Source organism: Archocentrus centrarchus, chromosome 23, assembly GCF_007364275.1.
Source record: "Archocentrus centrarchus isolate MPI-CPG fArcCen1 chromosome 23, fArcCen1, whole genome shotgun sequence".
NCBI lineage: Eukaryota > Metazoa > Chordata > Actinopteri > Cichliformes > Cichlidae > Archocentrus > Archocentrus centrarchus.
In genome coordinates, this window is record NC_044368.1 from 22,098,769 (window position 1) to 22,111,126 (window position 12,358).

At 40.7% G+C, this 12,358-nt stretch overlaps 1 protein-coding gene across 2 annotated transcripts; it reads left to right on the forward strand.

The window, feature by feature from the left end:
* The first annotated feature begins 474 nt into the window (after positions 1-474).
* On the forward strand, positions 475-11,904 carry hcfc2 (host cell factor C2). Of its 2 annotated transcripts, none has more exons than XM_030720768.1 (17): positions 475-698; positions 3,972-4,120; positions 4,225-4,385; positions 4,573-4,775; positions 5,330-5,414; positions 6,324-6,427; positions 6,590-6,823; positions 6,926-7,135; positions 7,369-7,400; positions 8,453-8,573; positions 9,239-9,295; positions 9,380-9,435; positions 9,517-9,660; positions 9,767-9,952; positions 10,050-10,347; positions 10,426-10,498; positions 10,580-11,904. In XM_030720768.1, exons 1-17 carry the CDS (start codon positions 533-535, stop codon positions 10,587-10,589), a joined length of 2,289 nt encoding a protein of 762 aa, XP_030576628.1. In that variant the 5' UTR covers positions 475-532; the 3' UTR covers positions 10,590-11,904. The 2 variants fall into 2 exon arrangements, with proteins under 2 accessions (XP_030576628.1, XP_030576629.1); XM_030720769.1 differs by having other exon boundaries at positions 8,471-8,573.
* The last annotated feature ends 454 nt before the right edge of the window (positions 11,905-12,358 follow it).

Consider the following 12,358-nt stretch of genomic DNA (forward strand, 5'->3'; position numbering starts at 1 on the left):
AAAGTTTGAGTCACAAACAAGTGTTTTATCATGTATGCAGTCAACATAGATCGTGCACATATGTTTTGGCTAAAATGGTATTCACACTGTGCGGTTTGTTTGTTTTTTTGTATTTTCCGCATCAAAGAAGAGTCTCAGAAATCTTTCATCAGATGCTTGAAAGCGAAATCCAGAGCCACAAAGGACACTGCACATCCACAGCAATGCATGTGTTAAATCAGTGGCTCATCCCTTTTTCTGTTTGTCACAACCACCAAGTACATCCACCGAGTAGTTCTCTGTCTTTCTACATTATGGATGGCATACATTATTCTCTGAAATTTGATGGCGATATCTTAAATTGTTTAGGAGTCTCAGGAAGCCTCAGAAAGCTTGGTCTGAATATGGTTAAAATCTGATTAACAATGAAAAAAAGCAGCAGAGTGAGACTTCTCATTACCCATCTTTGGTGGAAGTTCCGGATGCCCCCTTCGCCCCGCCCCCAACTTTGGAAACGCCAACAGCGCCAAACTTTGGGTTCCCCAAAGGGAAAATGATGAGCGGCGAAAAGGAGCCGCAGTGGATGAAAGTTCATTCCGTTACAGGGGTGATACCACGGTCCAGGCATGGACACCGTGCAGTCGCAATCCGGGAGCTCATCATTGTTTTCGGTGGTGGAAACGAAGGGATAGCGGAGGACCTCCATGTTTACAACACTGGTGAGCTAACGTTAGCATCAGGCTAACTAGCAGGTTAGCGCCTAATGTTTTTAGCATGCTCGAGAGGAAAACAAGCCCTCAGCTGTGGGCTTTTGTTTGATATTTTTAAAACTCAAAATTTGAAAATTGTGTGCTCGCGATGGTTTTGGGGCTTTCTTTTTCTCGTGTGTGTGAACTATCTAGTTGAGGAGGAGAGTTTCCGAAATCTAGTGAACTAAAAGTTGCAAATGAGTAAGAGCAAAAAGTAAAAAGGTCATAGTCTTTTTAGCCTTTGGTGACTCAGCGTTAGCAGGTAGCTGTAAAACATAAAATTTCATGAAAAAGCTTGGCAGCGTGACTCCATGTGTCGTGTGTTTGAACGTAAGGAATGCACCTTTTTGTTTGGAAGTGACTGCGGTCCAAGATCGCGCACTGAGCAACGATAGTATTTTAAACATATTAACCCTCTGAACCTGTTCGTTTTTACTACCCTTTCAGCTTGTTCGTGGACAAAAATGGCCACTAACAAACAGAGAGCATAATTTTTTACATTTTTCTTGTTTTTTGATTTTTTTTTTTTTGCATAACGTTCTTAACTAACATCAGTTCTTCACGTAAATGTAAAATGTTCATTCCTTTTTTATTTATTAACCCTTCAAATGCCAGCTTGTTTGAACAATGCACTTGTTGGCAAATTACCTCAAAACTGAATACTTTATATATTCTCAGTACTATGGGATTCTCTTGTATTATCAAAAGTACAGCCTGAGATATGTAACTGATTAATAAGAACACTGATTATTATGCATTAATATTTTTTTGCAGGGAAGGCAAAATTGAAAAAACTCCCTTTCAGCTTGTTCGTGGCCAAAAATGGCCACCTCATGTTTATATTCAAAAAATGTTCTAAAATTAACATTTTTTAACCAATTTTCACACTTTCACAACTTGATTTTTTAAATTAGCATCAGTCCTTGTCATTAGAACCAAAATTTGATTCAAACTCTAAATTTTAACCTTTTAAATCCCAGTTATATCATGTAGTCCTAATAATTTATAAAATGAGAAAATTATAACTTTAAATTTTTTTACCAAATAACACATGCAACCTGATTTATTTTTTTAACCTTCATTGCAGCTAAATGCATGTCAATTATCAGCAGTATCATTGATTTTTATGAATCATTACTTTTTGTGCAGTGATGAAAAAAACCTAAAAACTCCCTCTCAGCTTGTTCGTGGCCAAAAATGGCCACCTCCTTTTTGTGCTCTAAAATGCTCTAAAATAAATATTTTTTAACTGATTTTCTCACTTTCAAAACTTGAATTTTAAAATTTGCATCAGTCCTTGTCATTAAAACTAAAATTTCATTCAAACGCAGAATTTTAACCCTTTAAATCCCAGTTATATCATATAACTGCTATAGGCTTCCTCTATTCCCTGTCGCTGACCGCTGGTTGCCTGGGGTTTGTGCACAAAAGAAGCACATTCTTCCCTCGCTTGGGCGTGTAGGATACTGCCATGTTAGTTTTGTGAAAGGAAAGACAGATGACAGAATCTTGTGCTGTCACAGTTGGAGGAGGTGGGGAGGTAGCTCTGGTTTGTTTCTCCTTGATTGTACCAACCAGAGCCAGTTGTCTTCTGAGGAGTTCCAAGAAAAATGAAGTAAAGATGTTTTCACATGTGACAGTGTGTCCTTGTAGCTCCTGTCAGTTGGAATGTGACCCTCATTCCATGGTTAACTTCCCAAATCAGAATTCCAATGTAGGCTCTCATCTCCACTTCATCCACATCCTTCCAAACCTCACACCTTCTCCTCCCATGCAGGTTTGTGTGGGTGCACAGAAGATGAATAATCTCTTCTGTGACAAACAGGTCAAAGGCAGACTTCAAGTTGCTGATGTGGGCAATTGCATACAGGGTGGGCCCTGGGGTGAGACCAGCAGGTACTGGATTGTAATGCAGGGTCTCTTCAGCAGTGGAAAACCACATAAGTTTCCAATCATGAGACATCCACTGATCCAACTGCTGTGTCTGTATTGTCCTCACGCCCTAAAGAAGTAGAATCAGGCACTGGCTGGTACTCTTCATCATCAGTGCTGATGCTGTCAACCTCTGAGGAAGGTGTGCCCTCATCTTCAGGAGTTGATGTGTCTTCAAGTACAGAGGATTTCTCCCCATCTTCGCTCTGAGCACATTACATAGTCAAGTGCTTGAAGCAGTGAATATGACCTTCTTGCTGGAGAAAATACGATCTTGAAGCTGCTAAGTTTACTTCTGGCAGCAGTCTTTGCTGCACCTGCACAAACTCCAGGACAGATTTACAAACAGTGCCAGAGGTTGTTGTTGTTTACCCTGCAGCTGCAACTTTGAACTCTGCAAGATGGCCAGTGAATTTTTTTTTAAATTTTTTTAGAGGTTAGATATTTGGGTGTGGTATTTTTTTTAATGAAAAGAACAAAGCTACAAGTGCTTTGAACATGTGCATCAAAGCCAAGTTTACCTGGGAAACTCAAAGCTGAATAGCTGGTAACTTGGAGGTCATAATTTATTTCAGTCTGTCTTTCAAATACATATTTCTGCTAGAATGTCACATAAAGGAATAATTATTTTCATGCACACACACAAAAAATTATGTGACATCACTCCTATGTCAAAATTGTGTGATTTATTTGCTCCAATGGAGTGTAGTAAGCCATCATACGCCCCATTGGAAACTAAGAATATTACATAAAATTGCCTGCTCAGCAAAAAATTAATAAATTATCTAATCTGGTAGAAACTGTTAAAAATTACAAATTCCATGTCTTGAGTTTAGAATGAAAGCAGTTGTGCCCAAAATGCATGCTTTTATGTTGCATATAACAAGAGATTTAAAAATGTAGTTTTAATGGGTTTTAATGGGCCAAAAGTGGCCACGATAGAGCCAAGAGGAACAATTTGATGTACACACTACATTATTGACATATTTCAGTAGCTGAAGTTGAAAATTAAAAAATCAGAATGAAATCTAGACCCTTGTGAAATTTTATTCCATATGCATTAACACAGTTAAAATGGTTAAAAAAAAGAGAGTGAAGTGGCCACAAATGGCCAGCATAGAGCTCAGAGGGTTAAGTTTTTTGGGTTTTTTTTAGTGTTAAGAGTTATTTTTTAGGAGGCCTTTATTTGTACATGTAAAAATATATTTGCAGTGAATGCATGAATTGTCTTACGGCCATTTTTACCCAGTGCATTAGACAATATTAGACATTATGGCTAATGCATTGGCAAACAGCTACCCTTTCTTCCAGTCTCAAAGCAGTGGTTCCTGCCTGCGGTTAGGGGTGATATACCGCCCGGCTGTGCTGCCCATGGCTTTGTCTGCGAAGGTACCCGAATACTGGTCTTTGGTGGAATGGTTGAGTTTGGGAAATACACCAACAGCCTCTATGAACTTCAGGTAACACTGTCTCTCTCATTTTTTTTTTTTTTTTTGCAGTTGAGTTTCTTCTACTTCTGCTGATGTTATGTGCAAGATTTTAACATGTGGTTTTTGTTTCTCAGGCTAGTCGGTGGCTGTGGAAGAAGCTGAAGCCAAGGGCACCCAGAAATGGCTCCCCGCCGTGCCCTCGTATTGGACACAGCCTCACTCTTGTGGGTAATAAATGTTACCTGTTTGGAGGGCTGGCCAATGATAGTGAAGACCCCAACGGCAATGTACCAAGGTACTGTGCAAATACTTCCTTCTTCTTAAGAAACAGAAGTGAGTTCTTGTGTGAATGGTGTTTTGTACCCTTTCTGTCTTCCTCACTTTTTTGCATGCCTCTTTAAAGAACATGAAACATTGGTGTAGCTGAATATTGAACCTTAAGTGATGTGTGGCTTATTGGGTTTTTCCCAATAAAAATAAAGGTACTTGGGAGACTTCTATGAGTTGGAACTGCAGTCAGTGTCAGGGGCCAGAGGCTGGAACATACCGGAGACAAAGGGCCGTGCTCCCTCTGCACGGGAGTCCCATACATCAGTTGCTTACACTGGCCTTGGTTCCCCGAAGCTCTACATCTTTGGAGGGATGCAAGGAAGTCGGCTAGATGACCTCTGGCAGCTTGATCTTGGTAGGAGCATCTTTGTTTTACAGATCATATTGACTAGCTGCAAGTTTCATTAATAATAATAAAAAAAGCATCCTTTGAATATTCACTTGGATTGAAAGCTAAAGTAAAATATTTTTTCTTTTTAACTTTATTTTTTCACCTTTCTGCTTCTATTCAGCGTTAGTATTGACAGTAGTGATTATTGTGTCATAGATGCTTGGACCACATGGACCACACACATAAGAGGGAAGAAAAGAGGGCAGGCAGTGTGGAGACGAATGTCAGGGGTGGTGTGTGAAAGGATAGCAGAGAGAGTGAAAGGGAAGGTTTGCAAAATGGACCTGCTGTGATGTCTCGATTAAATACAGTGGCACTAACACAAAGATAAGAGGCAGAGCAGGCGGTGGAAGACTTAAAGATGCTAAGACTTTGTTCAGAGTCAGAATGGAAGAAATGAAGTGTCACACACTCTAATTTTTCTCTTTGAGAGTTTAAGCTCTGTGATTTGCATGTCTGTTTATCTAAATGGTAATGAGACTATTTAAACCTCACTATCTGTTTTCTGTCTCCATCAGATACAATGGTTTGGTCAGTGCCGGAAACAAAAGGTTCCACACCACTTCCCAGAAGTCTTCATTCAGCCAATGTCATCGGAAACATGTAAGATTCATAAGTGTTAACACCAGTATTCAATCTGACATTTTCCCTCTGTGGGGGAAAAAGCGACTTTTGCTCTGTGGTTTGATTTATAATAATAAAGATTAATTTGTTATTTCTTCACTAATGATCCAGATCTTGTAAAATTATATTCAGGTTCATATTTTTGTTGGGTTTATCAGGGTTCGTACAGGTCCTGGAAATCCTTTGAAAATACTTGGATTTTAATATTGTCCTTTCAAGGATTTTAATGTTGTCCTTTCAAGGTTTGAAAAGTGTTTGAATTTTGGGTATAGTGCTTGAAAGTGCTTGAAAATGTAACCGCTTTTTTTTTCTAATTAAAAAAAAAAAGAAACAACTATTTGAATAGTTTGCTTATGAAACTTAGAATGAAACTGATTCAGAAAGTCTAAAATGAAAATTTGTCCGCCTGAGACTGGCCTGCATGTCTGCATGTGATTTCCACAGTTTTTTGCTGATTGGTGAACTCCTACCACTCTTTACTTCTGACCAACTCTGCCTCTCTAAGAGGCTCTTTTTACACCCAGTCATGTTACTGATTTAAACTAATTAGTTGCAAAATGTTCCTTCAGCTTTTTTTTTTTTAAATCACCTTTCCAGCCTTTTATTGCCCTGTGTTGTTGCCATAAAAGTCAAAATAGTGTTATATTTTTCATAATAATAAATGTCACAGTTTTAACATTTGACACTTTCTATGTTGTATTAGCATGTGCTCTTCCCAGTGTGGAAAACTGCCTCACAAAGCCCAGTATGGGCTAACCAGAGAATTACTCTGGGCCATCGGGTCACTGTTTAAGTGGAACCTTGGCCTCTGTGTTTTATGGAGCTTGTTTATATGTGAAACCAGACCAGAATGGCCTTCGACAAACTCGTGTGTCCATCTGTCTGTAGGATGTATGTTTTTGGAGGTTGGATTCCTGCTCCGGAGTCAGAGACACACATTGCTTTAGGAACCGAATGGATCTGTACTAACTCCTTGAGTGTTCTCAGCTTAGGTGAGTGCTTCTCATTAAAAGCCCTTGACATTTCTTAAGAGTGGTTTTTTATTAAATCATAAAACCTGGAGCTATGAAGCCTTTTTCTAAACTTGATCCATGGATTCGGACATCATTCACGCGGGTCTGGAAGCTCACTGTTGCCTGGTTTTCCTGTCTCAGACACTATGAGCTGGCAGAACCTTGGCCCAGAGCAGCAGGATGATGATCTAGAGTCCCAGCTGCAGAGCCAGGGACCACAGATCGATGATCCATATGCCTGCAGGCCCAGACCCAGGGCCGGCCACTGCGCCACTAGTGTCGGCTCCAGGCTTTACATTTGGAGCGGCCGTGATGGATTCCGCAAAAGCTGGAACTACCAAGTGTGCTGCAAAGACTTCTGGTACCTGGAGACAGGTGAGAAAAAGAGGGAGGAGTTGGGGCAGTGGGGTCAGTGTCAAAAAAACAACAAAAAAAAGAAAAGCAAATCTGTTTAACCACATTTTACTCTGAGCTCAGATCGACCAGCAACCCCAGAGCCAGTGTTACTCATCAAATCCACTGTCAGCATGCTCCACGTGGCATGGCGCCCCCTGGCTGCAGCAGACTGCTACATCCTCCAGATCCAGCCTGTGACCCCCCCCAGCACTGCAGTCAGTGGTTCACTCCCCAAACCAGCTGATCCAACAGGAGAAGATGGTCAGAATGGAAAGGAAAAACAATCTGCCGGTGAGGAACTCACAAGCGTTTCATTTACTTCATCACTTTTTAAAATGTTTGATTTAGATGGAAAGTTTTCTGTGCAGAGGTAATGTAACTGTAGAACACAAGAAGCAACAAAAAAGCAACAATTTCAGTCCTGTTACACACACAAAATACACTGTTTAGAAGTGTGTTGTATTTATCAGTTTTCCTTCGCTCTCTTTTCACAATGGTTTGATCCGTTCAATGTCAAAATGAAGAAGCCACAAACCGAGACGAGAAAGCAGCTCAGGTAGGTGTGCCTTCCTCGTATCTATAAATATGGCTGGACTGTATGGAGAAAATCATGTCTGTGTGTGTGTGTGTGTTGAACTAAAATATCAACAATTTTAAGTTTGAAGGGGACAAAGCAGATTCTTTACAGTTTCAAATAAATACAAAATAAAATGTCAAACTACTTCTATGCTGTGTACTTTGCTTTGCAAAGAATCAAACCGTTTTAAGTGGTTCTGAAACATTCGTTCATCCACTTCCGCTTATCCTGTTCAGGGTCGCGAGGGGGCTGGAGTCTATCCCAGCTGTCATAGGGCGAAAGGCAGGGTACACCCCTACAGGTCGCCAGCCTGTTGCAGGACTAAGGTTCTGAAACAAACCCACAAAAACTAAAGACATTCTGTATGTGTCCTCAGCACAAATTCAAGACACTTTCAAATTTAAACAGAGGAGAACATAAACAAAAGTGAAATATTAATTGTGGTCAGCCAAAAAAAAAAAAAGCCCCTAACTCACATTAGTGCATCACTGTCTCTCAGTGCTGTCAGTGTTTTGGACCAGATATTACTACTACTACTACTACTACTACTACTACTACTACTGTAGTTTATGGGCAAAGAAGAAGACGAGTCCATCCACTGCCTCAGATTTTATATCTGCCCTGTGGCAAGTCACAATATTACACCCCCACCCCGTGCTAAAAACCCTCTCAGAGAGGGTGCTGGTTGCAGTGATGCACAAGTAGCACTTTGCCAGGCGGCTCTCACATTGTATGAGTTTATTTGCTAAGTGTCTGAGTCTGACAGTGTTTTACAGCCTCCTCCAAACTAAATAGTTGTGGATGCTTCACACCCGGCATTATGAGGTAAACAGTGATCTGACAGATAAATGCCAGCCAGCGCATTTGAGGTGAATCGAGGGTTAAAAACGTAAAATATTGCAAATTATTTTTTTCACATCCATTTTTTTATTCCTGCTTTTATACACAAACGGTAGTAGAAACACGCTGGCCGGCCACAGCCGCTCTGGGGTACACAGGGTTAAGTGCCTAAATTTTCTCCCTGTTTTCAGGGTGCTTTGGTGCAACAGGACACTAAAGTAAAACCTTCAAATGGCTCAGCAGACACCCAAGCACAGGGTGGGAGGACTGATGGGAGAAACCTGGGAGCGGACTCTGACCTAAAGCGCTGCAGTAAGTCTCAGATGTGTTTACAGAAACATGGCTGCACAAATAAACAGACCGTATGAAGTTTTAAGTACTAATTTATGACTACTAATCTCAGACTAAATGCCAACTTAAAAAAATACAGCTGCAGTGCATTTTAATAAAGTTATTTTGAGAGCAATCTTACTTCGGTACTTTGTGCTCTGCACCATAATACTTTCAATTGGACCAATTCTGCTCATTTCCAGCTCAGTTTTATTATAGGACTTGGCTGGAGTAGGTTTGGATGAGTCCCAGTTCAAAGTTTCCTCCTTGTTGGCCGCCCTCACAAACCTGAATTGTTTGAACGGTAACGATGTGAAGCGTCTGTGCTCACATACAGAACCAACTGCCTGGAAATTAACTTTATTGAAGCAGTGTGGGATCATCTTGATAACTGTATGTTCATTATGATTGCAGATGTTTTGATAAGTCTATGCTCCTGTTACCCATTTTGCCAGCATAATGATATGTGGTGTAGCTCAAGACTTTTCCACAGTACTGAATATGACATAAAATATGGAAATTTTTAATAGGTCCACTTTAAAATATGCAGTGTTACTGAACTGGTTGTGGCTGAGATTTTTTTTTTTCCTCTCCAAAGTAGCATTTTGGTTTGATGACATTTTGCTGTGTGTGTGTGTTTGTTGTAGCTGCTGGACAGGAGACATCAGCAGCAGAGCTCAGCAGCTCAGCTCAGCTCCAGCCAGGTAATGGTGACTTTAAGTTTTCACATCAGTGATACTGGACTGATGAGGATTTGAAACGATGTGGATTATCTTGGCTTTTTACAGACAAACAGCCTGTTTCAGCAGCCAAGACAACCGATTTATATGCCCACACAGATCAGGTCAGGTTTTCTTCTGCAAACTAATGATTACCTCGGTCACTTGGCTTGGTTCATACTGACACTATAAACTGTCACCTTCAGGTTCAGCAGAATCCAGACAGCGCTGTGTGGTTTGATGTTGGTGTGTTCAAAACTCTCTTCTCTGAGGTCTGCCACTACTATCTACCTGCTGATGGTGACCAGGTGACATCAGCCATCAACAGCTGGGAAACAAACACTAAAGAGGTAAAAACCATAATTAAAGGCTGTTAATGTAGACACTACATATGAAATGCAGCTGACCCTCACACGCTCTGTGTGGCTGTCCTTTCCTTTTCCATCTTACCCTCAGCGGAAGCTGCCAGGGACTCAGGACTATCAGGGGAGGGAGAAGCAGGTGCTGGCTACAGGTCAGACATACAGGTTCAGAGTTGCAGGCATCAACTGCTTCGGACAGGGAGATTTCAGCCCAGTCAGCGAGTTCAAAACCTGCCAGCCTGGCTTCCCTGGAGCCCCCTCTGCTGTCAGGATTGCCAAGGTGATGCACAGTATCAAGAAATGTAGGCACAAAAAGCAGGAAAACTGGAAAATAGATTTGACCTGCTTCCCTTTTTTCTGTTGTTGTTTTCATGCAGGCCACTGATTCAGTCCACATCACATGGGAGGCTCCCTCATCTCCATCAGGCCGGATCCTGGAGTATTCCATGTACATGGCAGTGAGGAAGAGCCGCTCATCCACTGCGGATCGGCCGGGTCAGATGGCGTTCATCCGGATATACCGCGGCACCAAGACGTCCTGCTCGGTCAGTTCCACCCACCTGGACAACGCACACATCGACAGCTCTGCCTCCAACCGACCGGCTGTCGTCTTCCGCATTGCGGCAAAGAACGAGCAAGGCTATGGCCCAGCCACGCAGATCCGCTGGATTCAAGGTGGAGGAGCTTCAGTGCTTTTAGCTTCCTGCTCACATTCATAGTGGATGTATTAACTTCCCCTTTCTGTCTTTTTAGATCCGAGTAAACTGCGAGCATCAGGATCCAGAGCAGACAACAGTGCTGAGGCTGACCATGATGCTGCTGACAGGTGATCACGTTTTTAAGTTTTCAGCTTATTTCACTTTTTAAAGAGGACATTTTTTTATCACTTTTTTCTTTCCTCTTGCAGCTCCAGCTGAAAATGTTTTGGGGAAAGGGGCTGTTCACTCAGGAAGCTGACAAATCTTGGACATTTCCTGGTAGTTTTGTTAATTTATTTTTAATGTATTTAATTTTTACCATGTAAATAGTCACATTTTCACAGGCTGTTCAGCCACTGGGCTAATTTAGTTAAGTGTTTTGGTAAGCAATGATAAATAATATGATGTACAACACACTGCAAGTATTTTATTTTTTTTAAAAATGTCTTCAGTACACACGAAGACACTTTAGTGTGTACTGAACAGCCACTGATGATTTAAGAGAAGGAAACACAAGTGGTCCTTTCAGAGTCCTCCTGATACAAGGTTATGAAGTACTAATAAAGTCATTCATGTATGTTTGTATCGTACTCAGCCATGTGGTACTGCAAACGTTGGCATTACATGTCTGCATCACCTTTGTTTTCTTTTTTTGTTCTCATGATTGTCATTACATCATCTATCTCACTGTAATGTATCTGATTAGCAGGTTCAAAACTAATGTACTCCTAAACTATTTCTGACAAATGAGCTGAGCACAGCTTCACTTTTTGATGTGAAAGATTGATTTCAGTATACTTTCATAGCCACAGATAACTCGTGTTGGGCGAATCATATTAGTTCCCTTTAGCAGGTGCATTAAACCTGCCACACTTCTTACTTTCGTGTTACAGAAGAACCATATAGATTTTCATCAATCAGCCCTCAGAGTTTACTTTGAGTAAATTGTGTTGCCTAAATTTCAGATTTCAGTCAGTCTGGACACAAGTTTGCTTCCTTATAAGTCAGCAGCAAACAACATGAGCCTTTAATGGTTCTAAAGAGTACATTCACGCCACTACACAGACCTCATTTCTCTACAAGCCACAGACAGTTATTTTAGATGCTGGCTGAAATTCTAATTGGGGACAAATATAATGGTAAACAGGAAACATTTTGCACTTTTAAAGGTGTAACCAGAGAGTGCACTGAGTATCTAATGACAATCATTAGCAGCAGTGTAGTGTATAGGGTGTAAAGGAAGACACTCAGGACACGATGACCTGCTGTACGCTGCTGTAAATACTGTGTGTGGGCCAGTGGAGATGTGTCTCAGCGTGTCCAACTGTGGACTAGGACGATGAACTTTTACTGCTTATTCTGGGACCTAATTGCAGTCATGTGCAGGCTGGTCTGTAAGGCTTTGCCTGGTTTGCACATACACAGGTGGTGAAGTAAGTAATGTGTTGTATGTGTGTATAACTCAGCAGTGTTTACACATCTGCAATAAGAAATATGTTGTCAAATATGTGGTTGGGATTTGCATTAAAATATGAACTGCTAAAACACATTTTGTTGAATGTGGTAAATGTATATGAAACTGGGTTGATGTGTTGGTTAGTAGGCTGTTATGAACTGCATGGGAAATACCACAGATTTCATATGATATTTTAATACAATATACAGGTGCTGGTCTTAAAATTAGAATATCATGAAAAAGTTTTTTTATTTCAGTAATTCCATTCAAACAGTGAAAATTATATTCATTACACACAGACTGATATAGTTCAAATGTTTGTTTCTTTTAATTTTGATGATTATAACTGACAACTAATGAAAACCCCAAATTCAGTATCTCAGAAAATTAGAATATTACTTAAGACCAATACAAAAAAAAGGATTTTTAGAAATGTTGGACAAATGGAAAGTATGAGCATGTACAGCACTCAGTACTTAGTTGGGGCTCCATTTGCCTGGATTACTGCAGCAGTGTGGCGTGGCATGGAGTC